This window comes from Rhodnius prolixus, unplaced genomic scaffold, assembly GCF_049639745.1.
Source record: "Rhodnius prolixus isolate KJV_2025 unplaced genomic scaffold, Rpr scaffold_3, whole genome shotgun sequence".
Taxonomy (NCBI): domain Eukaryota; kingdom Metazoa; phylum Arthropoda; class Insecta; order Hemiptera; family Reduviidae; genus Rhodnius; species Rhodnius prolixus.
The window spans coordinates 1,102,478-1,122,781 of NW_027411603.1; the positions used below are offsets into that span (position 1 = coordinate 1,102,478).

Consider the following 20,304-nt stretch of genomic DNA (forward strand, 5'->3'; position numbering starts at 1 on the left):
ACAATGCACGTGGAACAAAGTTCAACGGAACATTCAAATGCAGGGCCGCTTCTTCAAAAATTCTGATTTGACTCAAATATCGAATTCTTAAGAAAATAAAGGTAAAGAATGAGTCCGAACATTTTATTTAAATGCAATAGTAAGGGTAGTAGTCTTTCCTGCTTCGCCTCCCAGAACTTCTTTGTGATGGGACAGCCTTTCAAAGACACCGTTACAGATCTTCGCTAAAGAATTTGATGAAAATCATCCCTGAGTTAACTGAAAATCGTATTAGGCATGTTCAATAAAATTAGCACTTCCATCGATCGATTTTGACCGAAACCTTATTTTCGCGCAAAGATCGATTTGTAAGAATAACTATTTCACATTCAGGGGCGCTCCGAACAGATATTTTCGAAATCAAAATCGAGTTGCGAATTGAACATCGAACATCAGTACGATGTAGGGATAAGGGAGTGGAAACATTGTTCTCTGGTACACCCAGATAATTTTTTAAAAACCACTTTTCCAAAACTAAAAACAGTTATTTCCGATGAAAAATAAAATCGATACCTACACGACCGCAAAATACCCAATCTTATTGGGTGGTTTGAGAGATATTAAGAGGAAGTGAAGTGATTGGACGTTGCAAATTCGTCGAGATTTATTGCGCTCAATTGGACTCCTTGCACGCAGAAACTCAATTTTTGGAATTAAGGCGCTCTCTGCCCGAGTTCTTGGCACAACTAAGGTAATTAAAAAACCTCACTAAATAAACTTCAAGTGATCTAATTTGAAAATGGTGAACCAAATATTGCACAAACTGAAAGCGTGAATGTACTTGTATAGGTGCATGGAGCGTGTTGATTGGCTGGGTTGGGCGAGTTCGTTCGCATAGTGTTAAACTTCCAAACTTCTCTCTGGAGAGCAAAAAGTTGGCTTGCAGTAATTTTAACAGCACGCGGCCAGTTTCTAATACAACAGAACTCTAGAGATCAACATACCCACGGCTTTATGGTTCGTGGTGAAGCAATTATAGGTTCTATAACAGCCGAACAGAACCATCTGTTTATTGCTACTGGGACTTGCACATAGATGGCGGGCAGAATCATAAAGTCGCGCCTTTAGTTCACTGACGACCTAATCTTTCACTATTATCATCAACCCCTTGTATTAAAAATTAAATAATAATAATCTTGGATACAATTTTTTTTTAATCTTTTCTGTAGATAAAGCAGGCATCGATTCCGCCATGTTCTCTCGGAAAGTTTCAGACCAAAATGGATTGCCGTTCAACTGAATCACTTCGGCAGCTGCCTGGAGAATTCCCGAAAAAAACTGAAAAGTGGCACTTCCGGCCGGCTGATTGTGCCGGAAAGCATCCAATTGGCTGCGGAACCGGATATCCAATTTGGGCTTCATACGATTGGGGTACAGGGGGTCCTAAAATCGGATATTACCTGTGAAAACTCGATATTGAGAATTTAACCCGATCGTAACGCTTCCACTCACGTAGTTCACGTAGTCAGGAAATACTGACACACGTGAAGTCCACCCCCAGTCCTCCCCATCCACAGGCAGGATGCCCTAAAGGAATTTCCTTAAAAACAACATTCAAATGAAAGTTGGAGATCTATATCCTGGTTTATCCGCCATGTTTAAAGGAAGGTTTCCCGGAAACTTCCAAAAATCAAGAGCGGACTCTCTCATATTACCTTCTATTATCGTAACTTTCTTAATGAACCTTGGAATTCACTCGAGATCATTGTTGACAATCCACAAAATTTATTCAATAAAATGGCAACACTGCTCCATCGAATTTCCTCAAATTTATAATTTTGAGTTACATATTCTGTTTCTAATGAGTGTACAGACATTAATTCGAGGCAACACTGTTCTACACCAAAAGCAAGAAGAGGAAAATCAATTCAGCAGGAGAGTACAGTTGGCTGCACTGTATCTGTCAGTCCAGCCGCCTAGATAAATAATAGTTAAACGAGCTGGTAGCACTGGCCACCTGTAGGCCGTCTACTGATCTACTCTAATCGTAAGGCCCGAGGCTTCCGCTTTAACTGAACAGTGTCGCCAACCACTAGTAGTTGGCATTACTGCCAAATAGTGCTACAACTTTGCGTCAGTGTTGTCAGCCATCCTTGTCTACTTTAATTAACTAGGATTATAGTTAAGCTTGAGAGGAATGTTTGTTGTAATCTATTTAGGGCGATCATCCATTTTCTTGGTCTAGGAAGATCAACTGCCGTTTAGATTTAACGAAGCAATTGCTTATTTAACAATATGCAGTAAACTACTCAGGCATCAGTTTCTCTTGGTGATTAGATATTAGTAAACACTTTTTGTTATGAATTCTAGGGACCATCAGTTCGTCTTATGCGAATAATTACCGTTGTGAGAGATAAGGCGGAAGGAGTAGACAAAGAATTCTTCATCATTAACTAATGTTCGGCATGAGCTTGGAAATAAATTTAAATAATATGTCGGCTTAGACCACTCGAACATGTCAACTTGATGGTCGAGTCCTGGGCAAACAATATGGGAATGCTGGAGGATCATTTCTGAAAAGTCAGAAGGAAGTCGGGTATCGAAGAGCCGCGACGTGGATGCTGCACATCGGTAATGTGGAATCTCGACGTGAGCATTCGTACTAGACATTATATGAAGGCCTCCTTAAGATAATAAGTTATTTACATAGAGGTAAGTTCGAAAGCTTGGACTTGGTCAGCGAAGTTTGGCATTATCTCAAAAAAAAAATATTTTGGAGGAGTTCGAGGCAAACCGGGTCCTTGATGAGATTTCCAAGGAACTGGTTACCAATTGACATTAAGCATAACTATTAAGAAAAGTGGCTTACCAATTTGAAAGGATTCTTGGCAATTCGAAGCTTCAATTTGTACAATCTCAAACTGCGGCATCCTCAGTCCTTTGCCCATGATCACTGGATTCTCCGGGTTCCATTCCAGCCGTAGCTCCTCTATAGTTTTGGAAACTGAGACAAAAGGAAAGAGACACTCTTATAAATACTTTCATCAGAATTAGTAGTACACTTTGATCAGTAAAGATTAAAGTGGCACTTTCATTACTTGATTTTAGCCAACTAATCCTATTGGCACACAGCTATTTCCGGAGCCCAATTAAAATTGAACATATACACGAGGGGTATAGAAAGGTAAAAATAGTGTTAATGCGTGTGTACCTTACCAGGGTTTTTCCAAATTCATCAACTGGAAGTGCAACTTTGCGTAAATAGTTCATCACGATTTTGGTTTTAACATCGGTGTCTCAACGATCACGTTTGAAGTCAGCAAACCAACGTTTTATTTTTTCTGATGGAGCAGAGTCCCCATAACACTTTTCAAGCCATTGCTTCGCTTGAACGAGCATCAAGAAGCAGTGTAAAATTAAAACACGAAATTGTTTTTGATCCATTGTTTTGAAAATAATAAAAGTAGCGTCACTCTTAGCACAATAACTCACAAACTAATGAATAGAATATCATGAAATTTTAACAGCTGTCTTTTGAAGGTTAGTGCTAACTGAAAAAGAGGTGAATGCAATACAACTAGCGCTATCTATGTGTTAGGCCCGGGACTTTTCAGTCCATGTGTTAGGCTTCCGCTTGCGGCCGTCATTTCCGCGCAGCGAAAGCCATTCTACTTAAGTAATTAAATTTTCTTTTTAAGAATGTATTGTGAAAGCAGCAAACTGGGAATTTTGCAACTTTATTCAATAAAATTTAGTTAAATGGAAGAAGTTCAGTGAAAAAAAAAAGATAGAGCGAATTCACAGTTACTTTGGCTGGATTCAAACCAATTCCAGAATACAAGTTTGAAAAGTTGTTTAAATGGAAAAAGTTTAAAAATAAAAGAAAATAAGTTGATTTATATAAAGATACGTCCACAAGAGCGCACCACGAGCATATTGTGCAGTCCACAGAAAAGGAGTTAATTCTGAGCGAACAGGAAACTGCCGCTCTCTCTCTCTCTCTCTCTCTCTCTCTCTGGCAAACTTTCCGGAGACCTGTGATTTCCGCAATACACTCACTTGTTCTCAATATTCTAAATTCAGTGGAGGTGGGGGGCGGGGGGTCTCTGGGAATTATGCAAAAGTGAACAACAGGCCCCCCACACTTGGCGGCTTCACAGTGATCAGTTTCTGGTGAATATCGATAGCTGAAGTTTCACGTCACTTTCTCTTAATCACTGTACTTCTTGTTAGTACAGAAAGAGGAAATGATAGATGACGTCATTATGATAGGTATTCATGTAAAATGATGCTGGAAAACGAAAGGGTGAAAGAATATTACCACTAAGTTATTAATATCTAATTACATTTATATTAATCTTTTACTAAAAAGTGAGCCTTCAGTTCACTATGTGTTTGCAATGTAAATAACTGTATGAAGCTACTACATGGTAGGATTAAAATGTAAGCTGAATATGACTCCTCGGGGCGCCATTATGTAATTAATATACAACTACAAAGTAACATGGCGCGTGTTATCTGCATGACCTTCGCGCAAAGTTATGTAATACGAAGAAGAGTGTAGCAGGTCTATGGTGAACAAACTATATCTTCACGTCCTGGGCATTGCATTACACGGGTGTATAGCGCGGAAATGGTGAGATAAAGTTGTGAGCGAACTTTACACACCATTTTCTCCTAAAAATATGACTCTCCTAAGTCATAACTTACATTTCTTTCTTAGAACTTCGAAACCCACTAATTGTTTGTCTTCATTTCGTGAGAATCTAACATTAATGGTAATCTGGAATTCTTCCCTCAAAGTACCGATTTCCATATTGAATTCAAAACTTTTGCAGTTTAAAGAACCCTAATGTATTGGAGGATCGTGTGAGTGTCCAGACCAGATATTTAGATTAGATTGGTAAATGTTAATTCTCGTTTTATTGTACCAATGGATTGCTGGGCAAGCTGAGAGCTGGACGACCTGATAATGGTGAGCACATCATTGGAGCACACGTCCAATGCGTCAGTCGCAAACCCTGATAAGTAGCCGCACATTTTCACTTCCTGTCTGACGTAATCAATTGAATATATCGTATATCTCAGTACACCGATCTGCGGGCCGATTATTCTTTCCCTTGCACAACATTATTACCAATTAGCTAATAATCCCCTCAGCAGAGTTGGGCAAAAATTTAATCAATTAAAAACAATTGAATTAAACCGAAATTTAATTTTAATCATCATTAAAATTAAAAAATTTAATCCGCCAAAATTAGTTGATTCATTCTACCAGTCTGGTGACTCATCTATACCATGTTAGTGACTTTCAAGACTTATATAGGACCACCTTACACTCACATTTCACCATGTTTACGACTCACAAGACTTTATATCTTCTACATTTATAGATCTGTGCACAAAATAACTGTAGTTTATAATTGAGAAAAACAAAGTGTACAAGAGAACAAAATTCCATACCAATACGTGGTTCACAGTGGGAGATAAAGAACAGCCATAATTTTACAGAATTTCATGACCCAAAAAATTTTCAACCCTTTATATCTTCTACAATTATAGATCTGTGCACAAAATAACTATGGTTTATAATTGAGAAAAACAAAGTGTTTAAGAGAACAAAATTCCATACCAATACGTGGTTCACAGTGAAAGATAAAGAACAGCCATAATTTTACAGAATTTCATGACCCAAAAAATTTTCAACCCTTTATATCTTCTACATTTACAGATCTGTGCACAAAATAACTATAGTTTATAATTGAGAAAAACAAAGTGTACAATAGAACAAAATTCCATACCAATACGTGGTTCACAGTGGGAGATAAAGAACAGCCATAATTTTACAGAATTTCATGACCCAAAAAATTTTCAACCCTTTATATCTTCTACATTTATAGATCTGTGCACAAAATAACTATAGTTTATAATTGAGAAAAACAAAGTGTACCAGAGAACAAAATTCCATACCAATACATGGTTCACAGTGGGAGATAAAGAACAGCCATAATTTTACAGAATTTCATGACCCAAAAAATTTTCAACCCTTTATATCATCTACATTTATAGATCTGTGCACAAAATAAATGTAGTTTGTAATTGAGAAAAACAAAGTGTATAAGAGAAAAAAATTCCATACCAATACGTGGTTCACAGTGGGAGATATAAAACGGCCATAATTTTACAGAATTTCATGACCCAAAAAATTCCATAACAATACGTGGTTTACAGTGGGAGATATAGAACGGCCATAATTTTACAGAATTTCATGACCCAAAAAATTTTCAACCCTTTATATCTTCTACATTTATAGATCTGTGCACAAAATAAATGTAGTTTGTAATTGAGAAAAACAAAGTGTATAAGAGAAAAAAATTCCATACCAATACGTGGTTCACAGTGGGAGATATAAGATAAGATAAGATTAAATAAGGGCGGCCACAAGGCCTACGCCACTGCGACCCCTTTGGATCTATTGTGGCTCCCCGACTTTTAGAGCTCACCTTCCAGACCCGTCCGTTTAATTAGACTCTTAATTCTGGAGAGTGACTCCTGGGTAAAGCTCTCAGGCCTTGGTTTTTCCTCCCGAGAAGTAACATCCTTAGCCATACAAGCCCCTCACACTGACACAACACGTGCAGTGCAGTTTCCTTTTCTTCCTGGCAGAACCTACAAAGGCTGTCATCTGCCAGGCCCATGCGATGCATGTGTTTTCTGAGTCTGCAGTGGCCAGTTAATAGGCCTACAGTCATCCTGATAACCCCACGGCCTTGGCGGATTAATTCTGCAGTCAGCCTCGGCGAATAGCCTTTAATAAACTCCTTCGCCTGTCTCTGTCCAGTGGTGGCAGACCACCACTCCTGAGACCTACTCTGCACCCACAAATTAATGGCCGCAGTCTTGACACACTTCGAAACCCCAAAACAGGGCTCCGGGCCAACGAAGTGTCCCGCAGAGCCTTCCCGGGCCAATAAATCTGCCACTTCGTTTCCTTTATATCCTGAATGACCAGGTACCCAAACCAGAAAGACCTTATTTTGGTCACTAATTTCCTTCAGGGCACCCAGACAGTCCCAGACCAGCCTTGAGTTGACCTGGTAGGAACTAATTGCCCGTAGAGCAGCCTGACTATCCGAGAAAATTACGACCTTGGAATTAATAATTCCTCGCCCTTTAATCTCGGTAGTGCAGAACCTAATTGCAGCTAGCTCAGCTTGAAAAAACTGTAGCTAGCTTTCCTAGGCTAACCGAAAAGCTACATTTCGGCTTCACCCCGTACACTCCTGCCCCTACACCCTCTCCCATCTTGGAGCCATCCGTGTACCACATCGAGTCTCCCATAACTAGGGGTCCACGTCTCCAAGCCTCCCGGTCTCCGATACAGACTTTGAAAGGCTTGTCGAAGTTATATTTGGGAGTCATAAAATCTGAAGGCAGGCCCAAGATAGGGTCCGCCTCCAGCTCCTCGTATAACTCTTGATACGCTCCTCCGTGCCTAACGGTAATAGGAGCTTGTCCTTTCATAAGCCTAGTGACAACGGCTCTTACAACGCCTTGGTGGGAGATATAAAACGGCCATAATTTTACAGAATTTCATGACCCAAAAAATTTTCAACCCTTTATATCTTCTACATTTATAGATCTGTGCACAAAATAACTATACTTTATAATTGAGAAAAACAAAGTGTACAAGAGAACAAAATTTCATACGAATACGTGGTTCACAGTGGAAGATAAAGAACAGCCATAATTTTACAGAATTTCATGACCCAAAAAATTTTCAACCCTTTATATCTTCTACATTTATAGATCAGTGCACAAAATAACTATAGTTTATAATTGAGAAAAACAAAGTGTACAAGAGAACAAAATTTCATACGAATACGTGGTTCACAGTGGAAGATAAAGAACAGCCATAATTTTACAGAATTTCATGACCCAAAAAATTTTCAACCCTTTATATCTTCTACATTTATAGATCAGTGCACAAAATAACTATAGTTTATAATTGAGAAAAACAAAGTGTACAAGAGAACAAAATTTCATACGAATACGTGGTTCACAGTGGAAGATAAAGAACAGCCATAATTTTACAGAATTTCATGACCCAAAAAATTTTCAACCCTTTATATCTTCTACATTTACAGATCTGTGCACAAAATAACTATAGTTTATAATTGAGAAAAACAAAGTGTACAAGAGAACAAAATTCCATACCAATACGTGGTTCACAGTGGGAGATAAAGAACAGCCATAATTTTACAGAATTTCATGACCCAAAAAATTTTCAACCCTTTATATCTTCTACATTTATAGATCAGTGCACAAAATAACTATAGTTTATAATTGAGAAAAACAAAGTGTACAAGAGAACAAAATTTCATACGAATACGTGGTTCACAGTGGAAGATAAAGAACAGCCATAATTTTACAGAATTTCATGACCCAAAAAATTTTCAACCCTTTATATCTTCTACATTTATAGATCAGTGCACAAAATAACTATAGTTTATAATTGAGAAAAACAAAGTGTACAAGAGAACAAAATTTCATACGAATACGTGGTTCACAGTGGAAGATAAAGAACAGCAATAATTTTACAGAATTTCATGACCCAAAAAATTTTCAACCCTTTATATCTTCTACATTTACAGATCTGTGCACAAAATAACTATAGTTTATAATTGAGAAAAACAAAGTGTACAAGAGAACAAAATTCCATACCAATACGTGGTTCACAGTGGGAGATAAAGAACAGCCATAATTTTACAGAATTTCATGACCCAAAAAATTTTCAACCCTTTATATCTTCTACATTTATAGATCTGTGCACAAAATAAATGTAGTTTGTAATTGAGAAAAACAAAGTGTACAAGAGAACATAATTTCATACGAATACGTGGTTCACAGTGGGAGATAAAGAACAGCCATAATTTTACAGAATTTCATGACCCAAAAAATTTTCAACCCTTTATATCTTCTACATTTATAGATCAGTGCACAAAATAACTATAGTTTATAATTGAGAAAAACAAAGTGTACAAGAGAACAAAATTTCATACGAATACGTGGTTCACAGTGGAAGATAAAGAACAGCCATAATTTTACAGAATTTCATGACCCAAAAAATTTTCAACCCTTTATATCTTCTACATTTATAGATCAGTGCACAAAATAACTATAGTTTATAATTGAGAAAAACAAAGTGTACAAGAGAACAAAATTTCATACGAATACGTGGTTCACAGTGGAAGACAAAGAACAGCCATAATTTTACAGAATTTCATGACCCAAAAAATTTTCAACCCTTTATATCTTCTACATTTACAGATCTGTGCACAAAATAACTATAGTTTATAATTGAGAAATCAAAGTGTATAAGAGAACAAAATTCCATACCAATACGTGGTTCACAGTGGGAGATAAAGAACAGCCATAATTTTACAGTATTTCATGACTCAAAAAATTTTCAACTCTTTATATCTTCTATATTTATAGATCTGTGCACAAAATAAATGTAGTTTGTAATTGAGAAAAACAAAGTGTAGAGGAGAACAAAATTCCATACCAATACGTGGTTCACAGTGGGAGATAAAAAACAGCCATAATTTTACAGAATTTCATGACCCAAAAAATTTTCAATCCTTTATATCTTCTACATTTACAGATCTGTGCTCTAAATAACTATAGTTTATAATTGAGAAAAACAAAGTGTACAAGAGAACAAAATTTCATACAAATACGTGGTTCACAGTGGAAGATAAAGAACAGCCATAATTTTACAGAATTTCATGACCCAAAAAATTTTCAACCCTTTATATCTTCTACATTTATAGATCAGTGCACAAAATAACTATAGTTTATAATTGAGAAAAACAAAGTGTACAAGAGAACAAAATTTCATACGAATACGTGGTTCACAGTGGAAGATAAAGAACAGCCATAATTTTACAGAATTTCATGACCCAAAAAATTTTCAACCCTTTATATCTTCTACATTTACAGATCTGTGCACAAAATAACTATAGTTTATAATTGAGAAAAACAAAGTGTACAAGAGAACAAAATTCCATACAAATACGTGGTTCACAGTGGGAGATAAAGAACAGCCATAATTTTACAGAATTTCATGACCCAAAAAATTTTCAACCCTTTATATCTTCTACATTTATAGATCAGTGCACAAAATAACTATAGTTTATAATTGAGAAAAACAAAGTGTACAAGAGAACAAAATTTCATACGAATACGTGGTTCACAGTGGAAGATAAAGAACAGCCATAATTTTACAGAATTTCATGACCCAAAAAATTTTCAACCCTTTATATCTTCTACATTTATAGATCAGTGCACAAAATAACTATAGTTTATAATTGAGAAAAACAAAGTGTACAAGAGAACAAAATTTCATACGAATACGTGGTTCACAGTGGAAGATAAAGAACAGCCATAATTTTACAGAATTTCATGACCCAAAAAATTTTCAACCCTTTATATCTTCTACATTTACAGATCTGTGCACAAAATAACTATAGTTTATAATTGAGAAAAACAAAGTGTACAAGAGAACAAAATTCCATACCAATACGTGGTTCACAGTGGGAGATAAAGAACAGCCATAATTTTACAGAATTTCATGACCCAAAAAATTTTCAACCCTTTATATCTTCTACATTTATAGATCAGTGCACAAAATAACTATAGTTTATAATTGAGAAAAACAAAGTGTACAAGAGAACAAAATTTCATACGAATACGTGGTTCACAGTGGAAGATAAAGAACAGCCATAATTTTACAGAATTTCATGACCCAAAAAATTTTCAACCCTTTATATCTTCTACATTTATAGATCAGTGCACAAAATAACTATAGTTTATAATTGAGAAAAACAAAGTGTATAAGAGAACAAAATTTCATACGAATACGTGGTTCACAGTGGAAGACAAAGAACAGCCGTAATTTTACAGAATTTCATGACCCAAAAAATTTTCAACCCTTTATATCTTCTACATTTACAGATCTGTGCACAAAATAACTATAGTTTATAATTGAGAAAAACAAAGTGTATAAGAGAACAAAATTCCATACCAATACGTGGTTCACAGTGGGAGATAAAGAACAGCCATAATTTTACAGTATTTCATGACTCAAAAAATTTTCAACTCTTTATATCTTCTATATTTATAGATCTGTGCACAAAATAAATGTAGTTTGTAATTGAGAAAAACAAAGTGTATAAGAGAACAAAATTCCATACCAATACGTGGTTCACAGTGGGAGATAAAAAACAGCCATAATTTTACAGAATTTCATGACCAAAAAAATTTTCAATCCTTTATATCTTCTACATTTACAGATCTGTGCTCTAAATAACTATAGTTTATAATTGAGAAAAACAAAGTGTACAAGAGAACAAAATTTCATACGAATACGTGGTTCACAGTGGGAGATAAAGAACATCCATAATTTTACAGAATTTCATGACCCAAAATATTTTCAACCCTTTATATCTTCTACATTTATAGATCTGTGCACAAAATAAATGTAGTTTGTAATTGAGAAAAAGAAAGTGTGCAAGAGAACAAAATTTCATACGAATACGTGGTTCACAGTGGAAGATAAAGAACAGCCATAATTTTACAGAATTTCATGACCCAAAAAATTTTAAAACCTTTATATCTTCTACATTTACAGATCTGTGCACAAAATAACTATAGTTTATAATTGAGAAAAACAAAGTGTACAAGAGAACAAAATTTCATACGAATACGTGGTTCACAGTGGAAGATAAAGAACAGCCATAATTTTACAGAATTTCATGACCCAAAAAATTTTCAACCCTTTATATCTTCTACATTTACAGATCTGTGCACAAAATAACTATAGTTTATAATTGAGAAAAACAAAGTGTACAAGAGAACAAAATTCCATACCAATACGTGGTTCACAGTGGGAGATAAAGAACAGCCATAATTTTACAGAATTTCATGACCCAAAAAATTTTCAACCCTTTATATCTTCTACATTTATAGATCAGTGCACAAAATAACTATAGTTTATAATTGAGAAAAACAAAGTGTACAAGAGAACAAAATTTCATACGAATACGTGGTTCACAGTGGAAGATAAAGAACAGCCATAATTTTACAGAATTTCATGACCCAAAAAATTTTCAACCCTTTATATCTTCTACATTTATAGATCAGTGCACAAAATAACTATAGTTTATAATTGAGAAAAACAAAGTGTATAAGAGAACAAAATTTCATACGAATACGTGGTTCACAGTGGAAGACAAAGAACAGCCATAATTTTACAGAATTTCATGACCCAAAAAATTTTCAACCCTTTATATCTTCTACATTTACAGATCTGTGCACAAAATAACTATAGTTTATAATTGAGAAAAACAAAGTGTATAAGAGAACAAAATTCCATACCAATACGTGGTTCACAGTGGGAGATAAAGAACAGCCATAATTTTACAGTATTTCATGACTCAAAAAATTTTCAACTCTTTATATCTTCTATATTTATAGATCTGTGCACAAAATAAATGTAGTTTGTAATTGAGAAAAACAAAGTGTATAAGAGAACAAAATTCCATACCAATACGTGGTTCACAGTGGGAGATAAAAAACAGCCATAATTTTACAGAATTTCATGACCCAAAAAATTTTCAATCCTTTATATCTTCTACATTTACAGATCTGTGCTCTAAATAACTATAGTTTATAATTGAGAAAAACAAAGTGTACAAGAGAACAAAATTTCATACGAATACGTGGTTCACAGTGGGAGATAAAGAACATCCATAATTTTACAGAATTTCATGACCCAAAATATTTTCAACCCTTTATATCTTCTACATTTATAGATCTGTGCACAAAATAAATGTAGTTTGTAATTGAGAAAAACAAAGTGTATAAGAGAAAAAAATTCCATACCAATACGTGGTTCACAGTGGGAGATAAAGAACAGCCATAATTTTACAGAATTTCATGACCCAAAAAATTTTAAAACCTTTATATCTTCTACATTTATAGATCTGTGCACAAAATAACTATAGTTTATAATTGAGAAAAACAAAGTGTACAAGAGAACAAAATTTCATACGAATACGTGGTTCACAGTGGGAGGTAAAGAACAGCCATAATTTTACAGAATTTCATGACCCAAAAAATTTTAAAACCTTTATATCTTCTACATTTATAGATCTGTGCACAAAATAACTATAGTTTATAATTGAGAAAAACAAAGTGTACAAGAGAACAAAATTTCATACGAATACGTGGTTCACAGTGGGAGGTAAAGAACAGCCATAATTTTACAGAATTTCATGACCCAAAAAATTTTAAAACCTTTATATCTTCTACATTTATAGATCTGTGCACAAAATAACTATAGTTTATAACTGAGAAAAACAAAGTGTACAAGAGAACAAAATTTCATACGAATACGTGGTTCACAGTGGGAGGTAAAGAACAGCCATAATTTTACAGAATTTCATGACCCAAAAAATTTTCTACCCTTTATATCTTCTACATTTATAGATCTGTGCACAAAATAACTATAGTTTATAATTGAGAAAAACAAAGTGTATAAGTGAACAAAATTCCATACCAATACGTGGTTCACAGTGGGAGATAAAGAACAGCCATAATTTTACAGAATTTCATGACCCAAAAAATTTTAAAACCTTTATATCTTCTACTTTTATAGATCTGTGCACAAAATAACTATAGTTTATAATTGAGAAAAACAAAGTGTACAAGAGAACAAAATTTCATACGAATACGTGGTTCACAGTGGGAGATAAAGAACAGCCATAATTTTACAGAATTTCATGACCCAAAAAATTTTCAACCCTTTATATCTTCTACATTTATAGATCAGTGCACAAAATAACTATAGTTTATAATTGAGAAAAACAAAGTGTACAAGAGAACAAAATTCCATACCAATACGTGGTTCACAGTGGAAGATAAAGAACAGCCATAATTTTACAGAATTTCATGACCCAAAAAATTTTCAACCCTTTATATCATCTACATTTATAGATCTGTGCACAAAATAACTATAGTTTATAATTGAGAAAAACAAAGTGTACAAGAGAAGAAAATTTCATACGAATACGTGGTTCACAGTGGGAGATAAAGAACAGCCATAATTTTACAGAATTTCATGACCCAAAAAATTTTCAACCCTTTATATCTTCTACATTTACAGATCTGTGCAGAAAATAACTATAGTTTATAATTGAGAAAAACAAAGTGTACAAGAGAACAAAATTTCATACGAATACGTGGTTCACAGTGGAAGATAAAGAACAGCCATAATTTTACAGAATTTCATGACCCAAAAAATTTTCAACCCTTTATATCTTCTACATTTACAGATCTGTGCACAAAATAACTATAGTTTATAATTGAGAAAAACAAAGTGTACAAGAGAACAAAATTTCATACGAATACGTGGTTTACAGTGGAAGGTAAAGAACAGCTATAATTTTACAGAATTTCATGACCCAAAAAATTTTCAACCCTTTATATTTTCTACATTTACAGATCTGTGCACAAAATAACTATAGTTTATAATTGAGAAAAACAAAGTGTACAAGAGAAGAAAATTTCATACGAATACGTGGTTCACAGTGGGAGATAAAGAACAGCCATAATTTTACAGAATTTCATGACCCAAAAAATTTTAAAACCTTTATATCTTCTACATTTATAGATCTGTGCACAAAATAACTATAGTTTATAATTGAGAAAAACAAAGTGTACAAGAGAACAAAATTTCATACGAATACGTGGTTCACAGTGGGAGGTAAAGAACAGCCATAATTTTACAGAATTTCATGACCCAAAAAATTTTCTACCCTTTATATCTTCTACATTTATAGATCTGTGCACAAAATAACTATAGTTTATAATTGAGAAAAACAAAGTGTACAAGAGAACAAAATTTCATACGAATACGTGGTTCACAGTGGGAGGTAAAGAACAGCCATAATTTTACAGAATTTCATGACCCAAAAAATTTTAAAACCTTTATATCTTCTACATTTATAGATCTGTGCACAAAATAACTATAGTTTATAATTGAGAAAAACAAAGTGTACAAGAGAACAAAATTTCATACGAATACGTGGTTCACAGTGGGAGGTAAAGAACAGCCATAATTTTACAGAATTTCATGACCCAAAAAATTTTAAAACCTTTATATCTTCTACATTTATAGATCTGTGCACAAAATAACTATATTTTATAATTGAGAAAAACAAAGTGTACAAGAGAACAAAATTTCATACGAATACGTGGTTCACAGTGGGAGGTAAAGAACAGCCATAATTTTACAGAATTTCATGACCCAAAAAATTTTAAAACCTTTATATCTTCTACATTTATAGATCTGTGCACAAAATAACTATAGTTTATAATTGAGAAAAACAAAGTGTACAAGAGAACAAAATTTCATACGAATACGTGGTTCACAGTGGGAGGTAAAGAACAGCCATAATTTTACAGAATTTCATGACCCAAAAAATTTTCTACCCTTTATATCTTCTACATTTATAGATCTGTGCACAAAATAACTATAGTTTATAATTGAGAAAAACAAAGTGTATAAGTGAACAAAATTCCATACCAATACGTGGTTCACAGTGGGAGATAAAGAACAGCCATAATTTTACAGAATTTCATGACCCAAAAAATTTTAAAACCTTTATATCTTCTACTTTTATAGATCAGTGCACAAAATAACTATAGTTTATAATTGAGAAAAACAAAGTGTACAAGAGAACAAAATTTCATACGAATACGTGGTTCACAGTGGGAGGTAAAGAACAGCCATAATTTTACAGAATTTCATGACCCAAAAAATTTTCTACCCTTTATATCTTCTACATTTATAGATCTGTGCACAAAATAACTATAGTTTATAATTGAGAAAAACAAAGTGTATAAGTGAACAAAATTCCATACCAATACGTGGTTCACAGTGGGAGATAAAGAACAGCCATAATTTTACAGAATTTCATGACCCAAAAAATTTTAAAACCTTTATATCTTCTACATTTATAGATCTGTGCACAAAATAACTATAGTTTATAATTGAGAAAAACAAAGTGTACAAGAGAACAAAATTTCATACGAATACGTGGTTCACAGTGGGAGGTAAAGAACAGCCATAATTTTACAGAATTTCATGACCCAAAAAATTTTAAAACCTTTATATCTTCTACATTTATAGATCTGTGCACAAAATAACTATAGTTTATAATTGAGAAAAACAAAGTGTACAAGAGAACAAAATTTCATACGAATACGTGGTTCACAGTGGGAGGTAAAGAACAGCCATAATTTTACAGAATTTCATGACCCAAAAAATTTTAAAACCTTTATATCTTCTACATTTATAGATCTGTGCACAAAATAACTATAGTTTATAATTGAGAAAAACAAAGTGTACAAGAGAACAAAATTTCATACGAATACGTGGTTCACAGTGGGAGGTAAAGAACAGCCATAATTTTACAGAATTTCATGACCCAAAAAATTTTCTACCCTTTATATCTTCTACATTTATAGATCTGTGCACAAAATAACTATAGTTTATAATTGAGAAAAACAAAGTGTATAAGTGAACAAAATTCCATACCAATACGTGGTTCACAGTGGGAGATAAAGAACAGCCATAATTTTACAGAATTTCATGACCAAAAAAATTTTAAAACCTTTATATCTTCTACTTTTATAGATCTGTGCACAAAATAACTATAGTTTATAATTGAGAAAAACAAAGTGTACAAGAGAACAAAATTTCATACGAATACGTGGTTCACAGTGGGAGGTAAAGAACAGCCATAATTTTACAGAATTTCATGACCCAAAAAATTTTCTACCCTTTATATCTTCTACATTTATAGATCTGTGCACAAAATAACTATAGTTTATAATTGAGAAAAACAAAGTGTATAAGTGAACAAAATTCCATACCAATACGTGGTTCACAGTGGGAGATAAAGAACAGCCATAATTTTACAGAATTTCATGACCCAAAAAATTTTAAAACCTTTATATCTTCTACTTTTATAGATCTGTGCACAAAATAACTATAGTTTATAATTGAGAAAAACAAAGTGTACAAGAGAACAAAATTTCATACGAATACGTGGTTCACAGTGGGAGGTAAAGAACAGCCATAATTTTACAGAATTTCATGACCCAAAAAATTTTCTACCCTTTATATCTTCTACATTTATAGATCTGTGCACAAAATAACTATAGTTTATAATTGAGAAAAACAAAGTGTATAAGTGAACAAAATTCCATACCAATACGTGGTTCACAGTGGAAGATAAAGAACAGCCATAATTTTACAGAATTTCATGACCCAAAAAATTTTCAACCCTTTATATCTTCTACATTTACAGATCTGTGCACAAAATAACTATAGTTTATAATTGAGAAAAACAAAGTGTACAAGAGAACAAAATTTCATACGAATACGTGGTTTACAGTGGAAGGTAAAGAACAGCTATAATTTTACAGAATTTCATGACCCAAAAAATTTTCAACCCTTTATATTTTCTACATTTACAGATCTGTGCACAAAATAACTATAGTTTATAATTGAGAAAAACAAAGTGTACAAGAGAAGAAAATTTCATACGAATACGTGGTTCACAGTGGGAGATAAAGAACAGCCATAATTTTACAGAATTTCATGACCCAAAAAATTTTAAAACCTTTATATCTTCTACATTTATAGATCTGTGCACAAAATAACTATAGTTTATAATTGAGAAAAACAAAGTGTACAAGAGAACAAAATTTCATACGAATACGTGGTTCACAGTGGGAGGTAAAGAACAGCCATAATTTTACAGAATTTCATGACCCAAAAAATTTTCTACCCTTTATATCTTCTACATTTATAGATCTGTGCACAAAATAACTATAGTTTATAATTGAGAAAAACAAAGTGTACAAGAGAACAAAATTTCATACGAATACGTGGTTCACAGTGGGAGGTAAAGAACAGCCATAATTTTACAGAATTTCATGACCCAAAAAATTTTAAAACCTTTATATCTTCTACATTTATAGATCTGTGCACAAAATAACTATAGTTTATAATTGAGAAAAACAAAGTGTACAAGAGAACAAAATTTCATACGAATACGTGGTTCACAGTGGGAGGTAAAGAACAGCCATAATTTTACAGAATTTCATGACCCAAAAAATTTTAAAACCTTTATATCTTCTACATTTATAGATCTGTGCACAAAATAACTATAGTTTATAATTGAGAAAAACAAAGTGTACAAGAGAACAAAATTTCATACGAATACGTGGTTCACAGTGGGAGGTAAAGAACAGCCATAATTTTACAGAATTTCATGACCCAAAAAATTTTAAAACCTTTATATCTTCTACATTTATAGATCTGTGCACAAAATAACTATAGTTTATAATTGAGAAAAACAAAGTGTACAAGAGAACAAAATTTCATACGAATACGTGGTTCACAGTGGGAGGTAAAGAACAGCCATAATTTTACAGAATTTCATGACCCAAAAAATTTTCTACCCTTTATATCTTCTACATTTATAGATCTGTGCACAAAATAACTATAGTTTATAATTGAGAAAAACAAAGTGTATAAGTGAACAAAATTCCATACCAATACGTGGTTCACAGTGGGAGATAAAGAACAGCCATAATTTTACAGAATTTCATGACCCAAAAAATTTTAAAACCTTTATATCTTCTACTTTTATAGATCAGTGCACAAAATAACTATAGTTTATAATTGAGAAAAACAAAGTGTACAAGAGAACAAAATTTCATACGAATACGTGGTTCACAGTGGGAGGTAAAGAACAGCCATAATTTTACAGAATTTCATGACCCAAAAAATTTTCTACCCTTTATATCTTCTACATTTATAGATCTGTGCACAAAATAACTATAGTTTATAATTGAGAAAAACAAAGTGTATAAGTGAACAAAATTCCATACCAATACGTGGTTCACAGTGGGAGATAAAGAACAGCCATAATTTTACAGAATTTCATGACCCAAAAAATTTTAAAACCTTTATATCTTCTACATTTATAGATCTGTGCACAAAATAACTATAGTTTATAATTGAGAAAAACAAAGTGTACAAGAGAACAAAATTTCATACGAATACGTGGTTCACAGTGGGAGGTAAAGAACAGCCATAATTTTACAGAATTTCATGACCCAAAAAATTTTAAAACCTTTATATCTTCTACATTTATAGATCTGTGCACAAAATAACTATAGTTTATAATTGAGAAAAACAAAGTGTACAAGAGAACAAAATTTCATACGAATACGTGGTTCACAGTGGGAGGTAAAGAACAGCCATAATTTTACAGAATTTCATGACCCAAAAAATTTTAAAACCTTTATATCTTCTACATTTATAGATCTGTGCACAAAATAACTATAGTTTATAATTGAGAAAAACAAAGTGTACAAGAGAACAAAATTTCATACGAATACGTGGTTCACAGTGGGAGGTAAAGAACAGCCATAATTTTACAGAATTTCATGACCCAAAAAATTTTCTACCCTTTATATCTTCTACATTTATAGATCTGTGCACAAAATAACTATAGTTTATAATTGAGAAAAACAAAGTGTATAAGTGAACAAAATTCCATACCAATACGTGGTTCACAGTGGGAGATAAAGAACAGCCATAATTTTACAGAATTTCATGACCAAAAAAATTTTAAAACCTTTATATCTTCTACTTTTATAGATCTGTGCACAAAATAACTATAGTTTATAATTGAGAAAAACAAAGTGTACAAGAGAACAAAATTTCATACGAATACGTGGTTCACAGTGGGAGGTAAAGAACAGCCATAATTTTACAGAATTTCATGACCCAAAAAATTTTCTACCCTTTATATCTTCTACATTTATAGATCTGTGCACAAAATAACTATAGTTTATAATTGAGAAAAACAAAGTGTATAAGTGAACAAAATTCCATACCAATACGTGGTTCACAGTGGGAGATAAAGAACAGCCATAATTTTACAGAATTTCATGACCCAAAAAATTTTAAAACCTTTATATCTTCTACTTTTATAGATCTGTGCACAAAATAACTATAGTTTATAATTGAGAAAAACAAAGTGTACAAGAGAACAAAATTTCATACGAATACGTGGTTCACAGTGGGAGGTAAAGAACAGCCATAATTTTACAGAATTTCATGACCCAAAAAATTTTCTACCCTTTATATCTTCTACATTTATAGATCTGTGCACA

General features: G+C 33.0%; 1 protein-coding gene across 4 annotated transcripts in view; it reads right to left on the reverse strand.

Moving 5' to 3' along the window:
• Positions 1-20,304, reverse strand: part of LOC141452786 (glycine receptor subunit beta-type 4-like) — a 238,916-nt gene that overhangs the window by 26,415 nt on the left and 192,197 nt on the right. For all 4 annotated transcript variants that reach the window (XM_074125217.1, XM_074125216.1, XM_074125219.1 and 1 more), the window contains one exon: positions 2,849-2,983. In XM_074125217.1, the coding sequence (XP_073981318.1) occupies positions 2,849-2,983 (135 nt within the window). The remainder of the gene's footprint in view (positions 1-2,848; positions 2,984-20,304) is intronic.